Source organism: Alosa sapidissima, chromosome 14 (assembly GCF_018492685.1).
Source record: "Alosa sapidissima isolate fAloSap1 chromosome 14, fAloSap1.pri, whole genome shotgun sequence".
Classification (NCBI taxonomy): Eukaryota; Metazoa; Chordata; class Actinopteri; order Clupeiformes; family Clupeidae; genus Alosa; species Alosa sapidissima.
Genome location: NC_055970.1, coordinates 4,934,324 through 4,953,241, shown reverse-complemented (window position 1 = coordinate 4,953,241; position 18,918 = coordinate 4,934,324). Strand labels below are relative to the sequence as shown.

The 18,918-nt window shown below is 46.0% G+C and overlaps 1 protein-coding gene across 11 annotated transcripts in view; it reads right to left on the bottom strand.

The window, feature by feature from the left end:
- Positions 1-18,918, bottom strand: part of myo9aa (myosin IXAa) — a 100,836-nt gene that overhangs the window by 44,096 nt on the left and 37,822 nt on the right. For 7 of the 11 annotated variants that reach the window (XM_042060969.1, XM_042060963.1, XM_042060965.1 and 4 more), the window contains exons 3-7: positions 7,559-7,653; positions 7,265-7,327; positions 5,536-5,635; positions 3,468-3,521; positions 422-522 (exon numbers count right to left, since the gene is read on the bottom strand). In XM_042060969.1, the coding sequence (XP_041916903.1) occupies positions 422-522; positions 3,468-3,521; positions 5,536-5,635; positions 7,265-7,327; positions 7,559-7,653 (413 nt within the window). The remainder of the gene's footprint in view (positions 1-421; positions 523-3,467; positions 3,522-5,535; positions 5,636-7,264; positions 7,328-7,558; positions 7,654-18,918) is intronic. The other 4 variants (XM_042060964.1, XM_042060973.1, XM_042060967.1 and 1 more) reach the window with 3 other exon arrangements.

Below are 18,918 nucleotides of genomic sequence, written 5' to 3'. Positions count from 1 at the left end.
CACACAACAAGCCCCTAGTAACAGCATAGCCCTTTTGGGAGTCACTTGCACACTCAAAAGGGGATAGCTTTTCGGGAAAGAGCGAATGCGAGTGTGTGTGTGTGCGTGCGTGTGTGTGTGCGTGTGCGTGCGTGTGTGAGAGAGAGAGATGTGGATCTAACCACTTATACTGTAATAGCACAGGTCACTGGGGAATGAGTAACTTTAGGTGTGTCTCTGTGTGTGTGTGTGTGTGTGTGTGTGTGTGTGTGTGTGTGTGTGTGTGTGTGTGTGTGTGTGTGTGTGTGAGGACAGCACATTTGGAAATGCGCAAGGGCGTGTGTGTGTATCTATCTGCATGCGCGCGTGTATGTGTGTGTGTATATGTGTGTGTAGGATGGGGGGCAGAGGCCCCTGCTGATGTGGGTGTGCTGGGACTCACTGCTTGCGCGTGGCGGGCAGGAAGCCCACCATTTCCATCGCCAGCTGCAGGCGCTCAAAGTCATGCTTCAGATCCTCCCCCTCCACTGTGAAGCAGTCCTGCTAGGTTTCAACAACAACAACAACAACAATAATAAAAACAACACAGAGATGCCATTACCAACAACGCACAGCATTCACATTCATCACTACAAGTCTCTTGCACTTCTGAATTGTAGAGTAGAAACACTTACACATCTTCAATTACAGTCATTTACACCCAACCACAAAAGTGCATAGGCACGGCTTCCTGCTGTGTAGGCTAATACGCACTGTAAACTTTTCCTCCATGACAGGTTTTTTTTATTGTTTTATATTTTATTTTTTTTCTGTGTGCTTCTTTGGAGTGACAAGCTGGCTCTCATGCAAAAGAGAGAACAGTAGCCTCCCAGCCCTGGGCTGGATGACTCATGCAAGCATGTCATTATGGTTTAGTCATTAACTTTGGTCAAATGTGGCGACGGACGCAAACATAAACCATATTTCGGGGAGAAAATGAGGGGCCTGGTGAATGTTAGCATAAGCATGTTCTGCCCGAGCAGTGGAAAATTCAGAGAGAGAGAGTGCGCACTACATGGAAATCTAAATACAAAGGCAACAACGCAGAGGAACCATTTATGACCTAATTCACTGGCCTCTCATGGCGGGCAGGGTTGGCAGAATGCATGTTGACTAATTGGATTGAGGGACAAGTAACAGAAACAAAGGCAGATTTTTAACTATCCCTATTATTAAAGACATAGTAAAATTGTGCCTCTGCAAAACAAAATAACCTCATCCGAGATTAAATTTAGTATCTTGGCCCAGGTGTTCTGTCTAAAAACTTGAATAGTGTCATGATGCATCAGGCTGGTCAGATGACTGAGTTTCTTTTACTATAAGCAGAGGATTGTGCTAAGACCTTCATTGATCGAAGAGACAGCATCATGCTTTAATAAGTTAAGAGTTCCTAAGCGCTGTTGTAGGGACAGTGTGATGCTTCAACTAAGTTCATGGCTGGATGTAAGTGGCTGGCACTGCTGCTGCTTACTGAGGTTAAAAGCAGTGTTGTTCTTGTAGCACATTACATCTAAAAACACAGTGGCTCTGAAAAGGCCTGGACATGCCAGGCACACACACACACACACACACACACACGCACACACACAGAAACTGCAGCCTAACTGCTTCCTGCTCTCAAAAACATGGGGCAAATTTACACATACATCCCTCTCTTTAATGAGAGTGTGTGTGTGTGTGTGTGTGTGTGTGGGGGCTTCATTCCTTCATTGCCTTCCTTCCACTATTGATGCTATAATTACCACATACCAGTGGCCGTGGTGAAGCAGAAAGCCTTGAACAGGAATCTGCTCTTGAAACCGGGTTCCCCCGATTCTTCAGCAAAATTCTGCAGAGGTTGTGTTTCCCCATCCCTTCACATTTTCCGTTGTCGGAAATGTAAAAGAGGTCATTTCGGACATCAAATATCCAGGTTCTTACCAAGTCAAACAATATGCAGGGCAATTTCAGAGGTACTTGGGAAGTCTGGGCCATTGAAATGACAGAGCTATTTTTGAAATTGGTTTCTGCGTTTTGGATACGTTAATATATCGTGTGTGTGTAATTCAGATGATGTTCCACTGTAAACTCAGACTATTGCACACTGTAATTATGCAACAGACAGAAGAAAACCCATGAAATGGAGAACAAACCAGAACAAAAAGTTACCGTAGTCATGTTCAGGGACTTACCTTCACATTTCTACATAGACATTAGCATCAAGCACCACTACATTTTTTGTAGGATTGCAAAAATAATAATTTCTAAAAGGCATATGACAGAACACAAATTTCATGCTGCAGAAACAAGCCTTTACACCACCAGAAAACCCAGAGCAATAAAGAAAGAGGAAAAAGAAAACGCACACACATCAAGCATGCAGTTTTGGTCGTCAACTCTAAGTTACGCTGACATTACTGCGTCTAGTTCGGAGTTAGTTAGTTCAATCACTTTTTAGATCACAGTCAATCAAAAGCACAGTGTCACAGGTGATCTCAGATGTAACATTTTGTTTTGTTTTGTCTTTGCACTCTACAGACAAAGCAGAAAAAAAGCCTGATTAAAGAAGCTAAATGCTAAACTGCGTCCTAGTCAAGAGGTGAGTGTTCACAATGAGGTTTCATGTTTTAAGGCTTGTTTAGAGGGCAACAGCAGCAGTGCTGAAGTGGAGCCTGTGGAAGACTGGGTCCCGTGCTCTCCTCCGTGTCTGACTGCCTCAGGGGTCAAGAGGTCACGGGGGGAGAGGGGCCAGTTCCACATGGGTGGGCAGGCAAACAGCAGCAGTAGCCAGCAGCAGTACTGGTGGTAAACAAACTAGAGAACTGGGCGCTACATTCTGAAGCACTGCTATCGGCTACCAGCTTCACCGGGGCAAGGAGCTAAGTGGGAGTCGAGGTGAGGGTGCAGGTGGAGGGGGGGGGGGGGGGGATTGGTTCACCTATGTGTCCACTGCAAGGGACCGTGTGGAGTGTTGACTGCCAAAGAAACCCTCCCAAAACAAATACTAGCTGTGTTTGTGCTGCCGCTTATCGCCACTCTTATTCAAAGCTCCCGCGGTGTTTGCTTGAGAGAGATAGGCGTCCGCGGGAGATAGCCAACAGCTACGCTGGAATGGCTCAGTCCTGGTGCGCCTTCCCTTTTAGGGACACAGAGGCAACGTTTCGCTCCGAAAGACCGAGAGAGGGAATCACGACAAGAGGAGGACTGAGCAGCTAAGAATCCATAAACAAAGTGGCTAGCCAATGACAAAGCCGGGCAGCACAAACATCTTGACACCAGAGAGGAGGGGAGACGAAACACACCACACAAAAACAAAGCTGAAAGTGAAAAGGGAGCGGTTTCTTTCGCAGGGCAGGAGAGTGGGACTGACAAACAACTAGGCAACATGTGACTGTGTGAGAAGCCAGTGAACGGACGGACGCGAAAAGAACCACCACCATCACCACACACACTGAAGTCTGTATACTGACCGCTTCACTCTCATAGTAATTATCCCAGTGCAGTCGGTGAGGTTTCTTTGTCATCTGGAAGCAAGGTAGATGGGAGGTTAAGTGACAAATTGTACATGCAACTACAGATCGACAGACAGACAGACAGACAGACAGACAGACAGACAGACACACATGCACAAAATCTAACACACACACACTCACTCTAACACACATAGGCACTCGCATAGATTTTTTCAAAATGTACATGACATATATTGGTTGGATAAAGCATGCTGTTAATTGAGGTAATTAAAACGGACAGAGGCAATCATTTTACACACACGCACACACACACGCGCGCACACACAAAAAGACAGACAGATGGGTCTTTTAAACAAGGTGGTAGATGGACCATGCTGCTTCTAGAAGTCAATCTAATAGCAATTCAACAAAACCATCCATTCATACTAATACATACATAGTAGGACTGGGAAAGGTTTTCGCTAAACTATGGTATGGACACAGGCAATAGTTTACACAGGGTGGGAGGTGTGATAACCGCTCGCTTCGCCTGTGAAATTCTGAACATACAGTAACTTGTGAAATTCTCCAGATTCTCGGGCGATTCAGAGTCTCTTATTCAGTATCGAAGTTGGGAAAGAGTGCGAGGATGAGGGCAACGGGAAAAAATGGCAAGAATTCCCACTCTCCTTAAAGTGTTGCACGAGGGCCTCATGGGAACTTTGAACATTATTTGACTGGAGAACTCCAGACCCCTGATAGGACACAAACTGGACGAGAGGCAAAACTTCCAGATATTTTTGCACTTGCTCATAAAAATTCCATATTTCCCCACTGCTAAAAAGGACACACACACACACACACACACACACACACACACACACACACATTCGTGCGGTGGAGGGACTGGGTCTGGGTCTGGATGGGTTGCATCTGGACACTGGCTGAGGGGACACTGATCTGAACAAAGTGTCCTGGACAATTCCAGCAATGCTGACATTTAACAGATACTTGAATTGTAAAAAAAAAAAAAAAAAAAAAAACACGTAAAATCAATGGACAAATGTTGATTTCTTTTCAGGAACCTCTTGGTCTTTTTTTTACTGGTGTGCATGTGTGTGTGTGTGCGTGTGTGTGTTTTGGTACAGGATGTCACTGCCTGCCAACAGGTAAAACAGAATCATAATACTGCTGCATACTTTGGACACAGACCCAGCCAAGACCTATCCAAAACCCAACACATCAAATCCATACGTATGGACACACACACACACACACCACACACACACACACACACACACAGACACCTTAAATTTAGATATATTGGTGGGACAGACATAGGGGAACTAACGTTATTAACTGTGCACAGACACAGAAACAGACAGAGTGACAGAGAGAAAGAGAGAGAGAGTGGAACAGAAAGACATAAGAGGTAGACAGAGAGAAAGAAACAGATAAAAAGAGAGATAGAAAGCGATAAAGAGAGGGGGGGGAAAGAGAAAGAGGGGGGGCAGAAAGAGACTGAGAGAAAGAGATACTGTAGAAACAGAGAGAAAGAGGGAGGGAAAGAGAGAGAGGAGACACAGAGAGACTAACTGTTGGTCCCAGTGAAGGAGAAAAAAAAAAAGAAACAATGGAATCTGTTTCCTCTGTGCCACGTTTCCCCCCCGCTTTCCTGTCTGTGGTGCAGGAGTGAGGGAGGCTGTCTATGGGCAGCCAGAGCCTCTGGGAGCGTGGCAGCTGCATCATGCGTGTGTGTAGGATGAAGCACACACACACACACACACACACACACACACACGGATTCATGACACATATACGCACACACACGCCTGATTAAAGTGGACTTGTGACAGACAAACACACACACACACACACACACACACATATACACAACACAAATAAATAAAAACTGAGAAAGGAGACAAGCTACAAAGGATAACTGAATTGCCTTGATTGCATTTTCAAATGCCTTTCATCTAACCCTCTGATTGCTTTTGAGTCCCAGCCCTGGGAGAGCCGAGCCGAGCAGAGCAGAGCCCTGTTAAAAGGGCAGTGACTGCTCTGGGTGGAGTGGAAGGCCCACCTGGTTGAGGTAATGGTACTCTTCAGGCTTCTTGAGATGGAACTCTTTCTTCTCCTCGTCAGTCGTTCCGGCCAGCAGATAGTAAAACACATGGTAGTTCCTACAGAGGCCAGAAAAACAAATCAACAAATCACTAATGATACTTTCCGCAACACGTGTCTGTAGAAAACATGTCTGCTGCAATGTGCAGTGTGCCTGTTGCAATGTGATATTCTACATATTTACCAAACTGTGTGTATGTGTGTGCACGCACACGCTTGTGTCTGTGTGTGTAGCCCTGAAGTCAGCAATCCACCTCTGTGTGGTGCTGCCTCTCGGGCCCCCAGTGTGTTTCTGTGTGTGTGTGTGTGTGTGTGTGTGTGTGTGTGTGTGTGTAACCTCCACTGTTAGTCAGACACCCTCACACCAGCACAACTACAGCACACTAACAAGCCTCTGGACAGAGCAATAAGGCCACGGTCATGTCACAGTGATGAGAATAACAACACAGGCTCAACAGCACCAGGAGATGAAACAGGATTGAGAGACAGTAGATGTGAAGAACTGAACCAAACAAAGAAATACTTGCAGGTATGAATTATTTTTGATCATCAGTATTTCTAAATACACATCTCTGAGCATCCTTTTCAACACACAATTGTATGTAAAAGGAATTAGATGTGCTAGATGCCCCAGAGTGGTCAATAATCAATAAATCATAATCATCTGTCACGTGATAAAAACGACTATCATTTTTAAGTGCTATTATTGCTGCAGCTCCCAGTGCCAGTGGGTTGTATAAACATCCCTCACTGCACAATGTGTCAAAACAATTCATTTCCAGACAAAAGAGGAACAGGATCCTCTAAACTCCGGAAGTCTTATCTGGTCATAACTGGACCTCACGGTCAACCCGACAGACAGCGAACAGATACAAGGCAGGAGTTCATATAAGGTCTCCAGCTGTGAGGGCACCATCCAGGAGAGCCTGGTGGTGAGGTGGTGTCATGTTCGCTAACACTGCCCTTGTTGTCACTTCTGTCCGAGTGAAACACACACCAGCAGGAAATTATGGTCTGGCCTGTCCCATAAAAAGCCTCTTTACGCACATGGCATGTTAGTCCTTTTTGTTCAGAGCTGGTGCCATTGAGCTTTGTCACTGCAATGATGGTTTCCTCTAAGGTCTGCTTAAGGCTGTGTGAGATGTTGAGTAGCTGTATGTCTCTTTGTGTGTGTCTACGTGTGGTGTGGAAGCGGGGGTAGGGAGGTGTCTCTGTGTGTGTGTGTGTGTGTGTCTGTGTTCATGCATATATGTGTATGACTGGCTTGACTGGGGGTACTGTTAACATCTCTGGAGAATAATGTCTACCTTGAACACACTGACTGCTGTGTCGTGCGATCACTCCCACATGTTCTCGCTCTCACACACACACACACACACACACACACACACACACACACACACACTCACACACAGGTGGGCTTATCCTCCTGCTGCTAGCCTTAAACCACAGCTTCCCTATTCAGACAGACTGGGAAACATGTTGTGTCTAGTTTTGTCTATGAGGCATGCAAATTTGACATCTTGGCCTTTGGACCCAGCGAAAATATGCTTTTAAATGGATACGTTTCCCCGAGATTGATACGCATTCTCACTAGCGCATACGGCAGCATCTAAAAACAGCCATCAGGCCATAACATACCACAACTGTAAACTAACTAGTGGTGAAAATAACACTGAATACATTACCTCTCGTTATGCTCCTGGTACACCAGCCTTGATTTCTCCAGCAGATATTTCTCTACATAAGCCCTGTAACAAAACAAGGGTTCAGTGCTCACAATATGCGTCTCTTCCACAAAGATAAAACTTTTATTCATGATAAACACCAGCCAAATAAAAAAGTCAGGCATACCGAAAAATATTGATATGATCAATAAGTATGGGTAGTAAAGTGTGAAAGTAAGGGCCTCCAAACATAACATTGATAAGAAACGGGTGTAGTTCTGATAAAATGTTGGTTGCTGCCAAGAATCCACTTACCCTCGAACAGTGCCACTCTCCTGGTAGTTCACCTGGATGAATTTGCCAAAGCGGCTGGAGTTGTTGTTGTGAGCGGTCTTGGCATTTCCAAACGCCTGCACAAGACAAAGAAAGACAGAAAGAGAGACAAAATATTAGCAAAATAATGCACGGAAGCTTTCAAGTCAATTAAAAATATCTGGACCACACACAGGAAGTGTTCAGCATCTCAGTTCTACTGGGTTATAAATTATTCATACATTCTGTGTGTGTGTGTGTGTGTGTGTGTGTGTGTGTGTGTGTGTTGAGGATCAGTACTAGAGCAGAGGATGTACATCCTGCAAACATGCAAGAAATTGAACAAGACAAATAAATTCTCTCAGTGGATACAGCCAGCAGTGGATACAGGCCATCTGCCTCCCAATCTGTTTCATTTAGTCAACCATTCTCACAAAGTACTGACCATTACTTAAAGATATCATTCGATAACCATCAATTGCTAAACATAAAAACACGGGCTCTAGGTATTCCCCTGTGATTTGTTATCTGTGGGATACCCAGCAGGAGGATGACGTGCGCTTGATGGAGGAGGACGAGGGGAGTCACAGCACCTCCAGCCGCGCGGAGGATTCTGACGGATTGTGTTTTCCCGCCGAGTTCCAGTTGAACTGATAAATGTGACCGTAAGGAGGGAGGACACAGATCTCCATCTAGAGCTCAGACACAGAGAGGGGAAAGGAAAGCAGCAGCGCAGGGTGAGCGCTGGGCGTAATGAGAGCCGAGTGAGCCACTGGAACGTGTGTGTGTGTGTGTGTGAGTGTGAGTGAGTGAGTGAGTGAGTGAGTGAGTGTGAGTAGCAGGGGAACTTTAATAAGACGTCCAGTAGTTTCCCCCTCAGGCCTGTTTGTGTTGTACGCCTGCCTGCAGGGGAAGTAGTTCTTCAGCGTATATAAACCCACACGCTTATTTGTAGCTCTGCCACAAGTAAACAAATTCCTTTCGCATAACACTTTGAGCTGCCCCTGCCCTTCTGGACGAAGAGAGAGAGAGAGAGAGAGAGAGAGAGAGAGAGAGAGAGAGAGAGAGAGAGAGAGAGAGAGAGAGAGAGAGAGAGAGAGAGAGAGAGAGAGAGAGAGAGAGAGAAAGAAAGAAAGAAAGAAAGAAAGAAAGAAAGAAAGAAAGAAAGAAAGAAAGAAAGAGAAGGGAGATATGGGGAGAATGTCCTGGTCGGTCAACCTCTTTTCTTTCTTTGACCTCAGAAGAACTGCTCACTGACCAGATTACCAGTGTGAGTGTGAGTGTGTCTGTGCACAAAGTGTGCCCTGCTAAGTTGCATGTTTTCAGGAATAAGCCGCAGCCACACACACCACCACCCAGCTCTGACTCAACGCTTCCAGAAGCCGGTGGAAGATGGTGTGGGAACCCAAGGCGCTGGCTATGACCGCATCGACAGCAGTACAAGCCAGCAGACATCAGCCGACCAGCAGACATCAGATTTCCACTGCGAAATGGCACAGCCGGACCAGACAGGCCAAGAGAGCCAGTCCAGCACAAACAGTCCACCACCACAAGGCCATACCAACAATCTGCAGACGGCTAGCGTGGTGAAGTCCTGGAACTGGGACTCAAAGCATCCCCCCCCTAGTTGCAATGTCTACAGTAAATGAAACAGACTGTGAGGTGTTGACACACGAGACAACAGATGAAAATTAGCCCATATGGCTAACACAGGCTCTTGTGCAGTATTTTTGTCTGTTGATCCATTAGTACTACGGTCCCCATCATATGTAAATAAATGAACAGTCATAGAAACATTTAAGACAACAATCCCGTTGAAAAATGAGATGCAGGTCATTTGAGGCAGCGGGAACACTCTGGACCTGAACGGCAGGGTGCCTACTCTAAAGCGTGAGCTCATACTGTATCTCCTCTCTAATATTGAGGTTTTCAATGGAGTGGCGGAAGGCAAAGTAAGGACATGCACGTCTTGCCAAATGGCAGACGGAGGAACATTCCTGGAGTTTGCTAATTTGCTCGACACTCGACATTCCTAGTTGGTGCCGAATGAAATCCGAACTGAGGACTGTTAAAGGGGAAAAAAAACACAAGCTGTGATTTATGTGTTGTTAACGTGCAGACATCCACCTGGAATTTGTAAAATCATCTGTGGCTAAAAAAGCGGCTGTTTTAAGACTGGTATGTTCACGGTACGTGTAAGAAACCCTCCCAATGTTGGCGAGCAGAGCGGTTGTGACGATGGTCCATTTCAGATTTTACAGGAGTGTGACGCTCAGTCCTGGACACTGCATCTGGGCCCACAGGGGCAGGCGGGTGACAGGGTCCAACACACTCAGACAGGAAGGGGGGGTTGGGGGGTGGGGGTCCCACACAAGTGTGTAGCAGATGAACTGAGTGACATAAAAAAAGGCAGAAATACAACGTTCATAACTTTCTCTAGCCAAACTCAATACATCAGGGAGTGTTTAGCAAACATATTTTGGGGGAACTCCAAGGAGGTCATTGAGGAGAGGGAGAGCGAATCGGGGAAACACAGACAAGACAGACGGACTGACTGTCTTCAGAAGCAAGGCGGTGTCATGCGCATAGTCTAGCGAGAGACAAATAATCTCTCTTTTAGATGACTCCACAGCATTGCAGAGCAGCAGCTCTTTCACAGGGTTACTGACACGTGGCCTATCTGAGCGTCAGCCCTTAGCCATAGACCGTGGGAGCGAAAGGGGACAGATAGTGTAAAAACAGAGTCTGGAAACAGACTAAGCCTGAGAAATAGGCTAGTGCACCTCTAATAAACAATCCGGGGCAGGCGTGGCCTACTGGTTAGCGCTTCGGACTTGTGACCGGAGGGTTGCCTGTTCGAACCCCGACCAGTAGAAAGCAGCTGAAGTGCCCTTGAGCAAGGCACCTAACCCCTCACTGCTCCCCGAGCGCCACTGTTGTTGCAGGCAGCTCACTGCGCCGGTATTAGTGTGTGCTTCACCTCACTGTGTTCACTGTGGGATAAATGCAGAGACCAAATTTCCCTCACAGGATCAAAAGAGTATATATACTTATACTTACAGCATTGTGGCGATCAACCAGCTTTCTAGGTCAGATGCTCCACCTGAATTTGGAGTAGCAGTGGTCCTGATCTGGGACACATATGACCGAGAAAAGAACATAGCTCCACATAGGCTATGACAATCTGAGCTCATACACCCATGTCATATTAGAGTATGGACTGAACTAGGACAATTGCGTTGGACATTTGCATGACTCACTTTTGTCCAGATTTGAATAAAAAACAAATCAACAAAGACAGTAGATCCTGTGTGTGATTGTGGTTACCATGGATCAGAGTCTCCTCGTGTCTAGTACAGCTGTTTGAAAGTCGAAGTAAACAACGTAACAAGCAACAGGCCTAAAAGACGCTAATTGACCATCACACCTAATCATATTCCACTTCAACTAATCTTTTCATGCACAGTGCACACACACACATGTGCACTCATACAAAAGAAAAACGCCCCCCTCAGCCACACCCTTGCGGCTTTTCTTTACGATACACTTCCAAGAAGTGTGAAGACGGGAAGCATTAGAAACAGTTACTCATGTAAGCCCCAGGCGTTCAGGCTTCACAGAAATATCGGCTACATTGGGACACCGACTGTCTCTTCAGGACAAAGGACAAAAGCGAGCTTGCTACCCCCGTCCCCATTTAATGACTTCATGGGGCAAAATTAGTCCAAGAATGTCACTGCAGCCCTTCTCTGTCCATATGACCTCTTCCCCCACTTAAACTGTAAGCCTTTTTTGAGCACAACAATGCTATTAGAGCCATTAGCTGGGGACAGGATGACGCACTGTCATGCGGCGTCACCCCAGTGGCATCTTGTCCCCCAACGGATCAAAAATGAAAGCCTCCCTCGAAGACCGCCAGAAATGATATCACTCCATTCTGGCAAAGTAAAAGAAGGCATTTTGGCAGTGTGCTTCCATATGGCTGAGTATTAGATCGCTGTGTGTACGACACACGACGTACGCAGTCAGTGACTGTTCTGAGGATGATGGGGAGCACTGGCGATGTCACCCCGCATGACTCTCAGCCCCAGCCTCCCATCGAGTCAATACGGTTCTGCTCGCGCTTGGTCGAGCAACCAGGCCAGCGCAAGGTCACCTAGAATCGCACTGCACCTCGCACACAATCCCTCACCTCTGCACTGCTACACAACACAACTCATCCAGCATACAGGCCACAAACAAACATGCATAAACATACATCCACACACACACACACACACACACACTACACAACCACCCAACACACAACAGAAAACATACAAAAACGCATTACAATTTGATGAGGAACAAAGGGGTCGGCTGCTTTCACAAGCCACAACGTGGCAAAATCAATTAAGGCGGAGAGAGCTGAATGTGATCCAATGAGGCTTTTAGTCTGTGACCTCACCGCGTGGCTCCTTTGCGATTCAATGTCTGGGCTTGGCGGAGTCGCCACACTTGCCGTCAGTAGATTATACAGTACAAAACGAGTAAATGGCTTGGCTTTATAACATGAGATAAGCCCATATCCAGTGGCATCATTAGAATATCATTTCCATAGCAAATTGCACTTGCTGTGCAGCATGTACCGGAGGATATACAGTGTCTAGGGAAAAACAAGGCTAGAAAAATGACACCTGAAGCCATGCCTGTTACAGCAGGGTATAATAGCCTTATATAGATTTTTATCCCCACAGCATATAGACTTGTTAATAGCTATACGTAGATACTGAAAAAACATACTAGCCAATTGATTCTAAATAAAGAGACACTGGTATAAACAAATAGACACTGGTGCACATTGTAACCAGAACTGGACAGCAAATTATTGTATCACTTGAAAAGTAATCATCTTATCCAGGAAATATGCACAGGAACACGCTTTCTTACGTCTTTGCGGTAGAAACTCCAACATTTTGGAAATTGAGAAAGATTATGTTGAAACACCAAAACATGTCACAATAGAAACGTGCTGCTTGTGATGTCGGACTCCTCTTCAGCAACTTGGGACAGTCAGCACTCAATGAGTTTCAGCATCACTTCAGTCAGTCAGCACTCAATGAGTTTCAGTATTACTGGGGTTGTGCATGAGTGTGTCGCTGGCTGTAGCCAAGGTATGGAGTTGCCTTTAGCCACAACATCAACACTATTGACTTTCTTTCCATTTGAAAAAACTGAGGCAGGTTCTCATGATAAAAGTTCATGATAAAATAACCAACTTCCTCCTCTTCACATGTAGTCACTATGTCCCCAGTAGCACAGAGGCTCTCCCCAGTATAACAAACCACTTCCCAGTTCTTGGGGCTCATTGCCTTTTGGTAAGAAAAGGTCTCAACGGAAAGCATGACCGGAGCAGTAATTGGTGACCAGTGACCACCATGTAATTAAGCAAATAAAGCTACAGACTCTGAGGGCAATTAAAGCCTCCACCCAGGCTCAAAGCTACGCATCAGATGCTGGCCAGACCCAAAGCCTTGTATGCAGGTCTTCGCACGCGAGTGCGACTGACCGTGAATGAGTCAGTTCCTTCTCACCCACAGCACTGTCAGACCCAACAGCTTGTTCGAGTCCCAGGAGCAGATGCAGGTGTCTTGTATTCAATTTCCATGGCATGAGAGAGCGTCCTCCAATTACCACAGAGAGCCAAGGCATAACTCACAAGCTCTTGCGCTCAACATCCGAGACAACCAATAACATTTTCTTCTGAGAAACAGACGATTTATTTGTAACTGCGGTCGGATGGTCAAGCAGCTTGGATGGCCTTGTCTACAGAGTTTGCATGTGGGCCTCATATGGTCCCATGACAAGCACTGCAGGCCAAATATGAATTCAATTAGCAGAATTTCAAAGTAAACAAAACAGGAAACACTTCCAAATCCTAAAACCAGTGCTCAAAATGCTAATGAATATCTTATTGAATGTCAAAATAGGCTACAATCCAAATGTAGTCCATTGAGTCAGGGCTAGTGGAGCCATGCACAACATCACAGGAAAAGACACAAATAAGCAAAAAAGTAAATAAATAGACTAAAATAAAAGTGCAAACATCATATGGTGGCTGATTTGCCTACAGACACTTCGAGGGAAAAGCAGCTGTGACCTCCGAAGCATCGTGGAGAACATTCTCCCAAAACTACATCTCGGACACAACTGCAGCTGATTCCTCTATGGATCCGTCCGTTAACCGGAGCCAGCCTCAATCTGCTCGAGGAATTCTCAGTCTGGATGCATCGTCCCACAGCTGGACGCTAAACAGCAAGCATATGCAGAACTGCGAGCATCCCAAGATGAAGGGGGGGGGCTGGGAGCCAGACACACACAGAGTGAGACAGAAAGGAAAATAAGAAAAGAAGAGAAAAGAAAAAAGAGAAGAAGAGAAGAGGAGAAGAAGAGAAGAGGGGAAGAAGAGAAGAGGGGAAGAGGGGAAGAGGAGAAGAAGAGAAGAGGGGAAGAAGAGAAGAGGGGAAGAGGAGAAGAGGGGCGCTTAGATACATCAAGAGACACCAGACCACAGCCTCGGAGAGAGCCGTGGATACAGTGACCGTGCAGATGAAAGTAAGAAACAGATGCAGCTCTAACGACAGAACTGCAGGCCACTAGAAGCAGCCATCAGTCTTGTGGCCAGGCATGCGCTACCAGTGGTGCCTTAGAGCAATTAGTCATGGATTGTTAAATGAAAGTCTATCCTCATGTTCATGGCATGTAATGACCAACCTCTTTTTCTTTACCCATCAAATATCTCTTTCATTTGACCGTAACATTTTTGGAAAGAGCCACCAAGACGCCTACATAATGAACTAAATAGAAGAAAAGAATGGCTATGGTGAAGGTTTGAGCCGCGAGGAGCGTTTCTGGTCTCTCTCTGACCATCCAGGAGTTCTTTTAAAGTTGATTTGCAGTCATTTGTACATTCTGCTGAGGGTCTTAAAATCAGGGTATTCCCTGACCCTTGAGAGTGGTTACAGGGTTGATTGAGCAAAGCCACCAGTAATGGAAAGCTCTGCGATTGGTTCATATACTGTACACTGGCAGTACTGCACACACCGAGCGACTCACCCTTACTAGAAATATATTAAAAAAAAACATGTTTCTCTACTTTACAGCATTCATGTCTTTTCAGGTTATTTCAGTATTCTACCTCAGTAACCAGCTGCATGTGTACTTCTCATTTTTTGGGACTTCTATTCAACCAATCACGCCTGAGCTGGGTCCACTGACGCACGACTACGAGCAGAAGACAAAGCATTTCCTGCCACTGTCACTCACTATTGGTGAGCAACGAGGCATTGACCACTGGAGTAGAGAGAGTCGCCCTTCCTGCTGGAACCTCTGATGAAAAGGCCTGTGAATCACTTCCTGCCACACCCCCGGAGCCCAGAACACTGACCATGTCATGTTCTAAAAGGGTAAGAGCGCATCAGCCCCAAGGAATAACACGGACAAGATGCAAGGAGTGATTGAGTTACACAACTAAAAGGCCCAGAGTATGATTGTGTGTGCGATCTCTATTCCTGCGTGAGACATCTCTGCCTCTCAGCACTGCATTAAATTCCAATATCAAATTAGTGCTCTTAGTGCAAATTAGGGCGCTTTTGATGGTTTGTTAAAATCAGGACGAGTGATTTATGTGGTGTTTAGAGGCCCCACGGCGTGAGAAACCTCTCCACGCGATCACACCCGTGTGCGCTCGACGCGTCGAATCTGTGGTGATCACCCTGGAGGCGAGGGCAATCAATCAGATCAGTCGGACGCTCACTGTTAGAAAGGCACACGCTGAGTGCCTCTTCAGGAAGTGCTGCCCAAATCTGATTTATTCCAAAAAGAAGCGACTGAGTGAGCATACTATGGAGAAGGGAAAGGGAGAGGAGAATATCGACTCAAACTCTGGGTGACTGAACTGCACACTGTAATCCGTTTGGGAGCCTACGAGGCCCCTTTTGAGGCATTGTGTTTCAGCCACGAGTGAGACATAAATGTTTCATACCTGTGTGTGTGTGTGTGTGTGTGTGTGTGTGTGTGTGTGTGTGTGTGTGTGTGACAGGAGGGAACAAATGTGAACCCCACATGAAATCAATAACCATCCAGCTCTTGTTTGCCAGCCCATTCCATTAAATATGAAACAGACTGCTGTTACTGATGGTCTCGCCAGCTCATCCTTAAGCAAGCCTGTAATAGTCCTGATTGGTTAAGGGCCAGAATAAACAAAAAAAAAAAGTGCCACTTGTGTGTGTGTGTGTGTGTGTGTGTGTGTGTGTGTGTGTGTGTGTGTGTATGTGTCTGTGTGTCTGTGTGTCTGTGTGTGTGTTTGTTTGTATGCGAGTGTGTTTGGATGCATGTCTGTGTATTTGAGAGCAGGTGCATGGAGGTTTCCATGGATCCTTAAATTGTAGGTGGTCGTCTCGTCTCGTTTGAAGTCTTCCCCCTGACATGTTGGATGAGTGAAGAATTCCCCTGCCAGGGGTTGCCGTTGAAAGGAGAGGATGTTTACTGGTCGGCTCTACGCTCCCCCAAAAGCAGATGCTGACAGAGGGAACAGGGTGCGTAAAGACTTCTAAAACTGGAATAATCTGAAGCCTGAGTTAGGCTGTTGACCATGTGCTTATAACTGTGTAACTCTTTGTAACTCTGTTTGTGTGTATGTGTGTGTGTGTGTGTGGCAAAAGAACACTAGGCACCTTGTCACTGACACTAGTTGAGCAAGAAGCTTCAGTTTTTAGCACCAAGAAATCCTCCATCATGCGATGCACACGAAGGCTGCCCCCCCCCCAGCCAGACAAAGCTCTGCCTTGTTAACTCTTCGCAGCACTTTGCGACGGGAGCTGCCGGGCCGGCTGGACTGCGTACAGTAAGTACCAAATGACCCGTGCGGTCACAGTTCAGCCAGTCACCATGACTTCATGGCGGCTTTTTTCCAAGCAGCACTAATGCAAGGTCATTTTCTCACCACGCTGGGACCCCCACATCCTGGATTATCCACTTCACTAACAGAAACAAGTCCCCACCCTCTTCCTCACTCACTTCACTGTTAAAGTTATATTATAAATAAATACTCTCCCTCCTCTCTTTCTTTTTTCTTTCTTTCTCTCTCTTTCATTCTCCCCCTCTCTCTCTTTCTCACCCCTTCTCCCTCTCACACAGGACTGAGTCCAATAACATTTGATTTGGTTTGAACTTTTGACCACTGTTATGTAAGAGTATTTAGTTTCTTAAGTGAGAGCGAGGTTGGGTTTCACTGGTGCTGTCCAGCTCATTCAACAGGCCAACACTCAATAAAAAAAATAAAAATAAATAAAAACCCCTTCAAGACCCCATCCATTTCTGGAGAGCGAGCCTAAGACTCTCCTTCCCTTGATCCTAGCGGTTGCGACGGCACACGAAAGGGAGGGGAGGGAGAACCTGGCCGGAACATGAATGGCACAACAATGATGAGGGTCAGGTTTGAAGCAAGAGGATCCTTTTTTTGGCCACAAAGTACCCGGCGCATTCCGGAGCAAACAATGGCGTAGTGTTTCTCCACAGCAGTGTAACCAGAGCAAGGCTAGCTTGTGTGCTTCTGTGGCAGGAAAGGCCAGAAGAAAACCTGTTTTGTGAGAAAAAAAAAAAAAAAAAAAAACCCAAGCAAAATACTGTTCTTCTCTGCAGCTCTCAAAATACTGTTCTTCTCTGCGGTCGCCCCCTGCCTCAGCCGAGGCATTTAAAAGACAACAGGATAGCAAAATGCTACCTTCATTTTAGAGGTTTAATTTCCAATGAACAAGCTTTTCACACAGGAAATAGACCACCATGACTGTGAATTGAAATGTAGCACACTTGACAGCGAAAGACACAGGTAGTAACACCTTTCAGCCTCTTGATATACTTCAGTACTCAAAACATGCTGTGACACTGGTTTATGTAACAACTGTGGTATCTAAACCTGTCATCAAATCAGTGAACAGGTTGAGATCTCACAAAGGTGCCAGCCGTTGTACAGTAAAACTGGTGGGAGGGAAAGAATCTTGAAAAACACTGTCTGATGCCTCATAATTCATTTGAGCACACGAGCAGAAGGCAGCCACTAACAGCACTTGTAGAGGGCAGCCCAGTCAAATGCAGGCGACGCTGTAGCTTGTAGCTTCCCATACAACACCAGCCTTAAAGGGAGCAGTGGAGGAAGAAAGAGGGCCTTTCAGGCGAGTCATCAATCCGGCACCACAGCCACAACTCACTCACACACACACACACACACACACACACACCTTCAGCGACCAGTCAAGTCAATCAGCATTCGCCACCAAGCTCAGCCAGTCCCCTCCGGTCACCCACCGACTTCACTAAACCCACGTAGGGAAACACACAACACACTGGCCTATTGTGTGCGGTCGTGACCCCACCTAACTGACAGTATTCTTCTCCCAACCCCGCGCCTAATCTGATAACCGCTGCGCAGGAACTTGGAAACCTATGCTGCCTGGGATAGCAACGCAGGCGACATATAAAAGATTTGCATGTCAAGCAGCAGCGGTGGTGGCAGTCGTTTGCCTTCTTTCCAGGTGACGGCTTCACTTCAAACTGACGGCTCAGCTGACTGCCTGACCTTTTTGGCTAATGCCATAATTATGGAGCCTTGCAGAAAGCTAAGCTTGAGCTTGCACTGAGAAAAATGCAGGAAGGGAGTTTTAACGACTAAACTAAACTAAACTAAACTAAACTAAACTATAAAGCCCTCTCCTGACTTCCATTTACAGTATGCAAGCGGCCTTAGCAGGGTCATTATATACAGTACATGGCAAAGCATTTAGGTCACATTTTCACGTGCAGCACTTTTGCAAAGTCACATTCTGAAAGTGTGCGGAGGATGTAGGACAAGGAAGGCAGAGGGGAAAAAAGTCTTGCTACCATTCTAAGAATAGAGAGGCAAAATGTAGTTCATGTTGTTATTGGACATGATGAAGGAGCTTGTAAGAGCACCTTCCTGAAAGTCAAACTTTGTGCCAGATTCTATGCCATAGGCTTAAAAGTATTTTACTTCCTACGTTCCTTTCTTGATTGGAACTATAAGTTGTTGCTTTTTCAATAGAGCCATACAAAACCACCGATGCACTAGCAGAACACCACAAGCCTTACCTTACTGAAAAAAACTACTATCTATTAAAGTATTTCCAGAAAAATACTAGCCTACAGCAGTCAGTAAATTCGATGGTTGGTTTTAAAGGTTGGTATAGTGGGCTGCAACACCTATATCAACATGAGCATACATGAACAGCCTTTGATGTTTTTCTCACAGGATGCAACAGCAACTGGGGGAAATAATAGACCACATCCCTCCAGTGCAGCTATTTGTG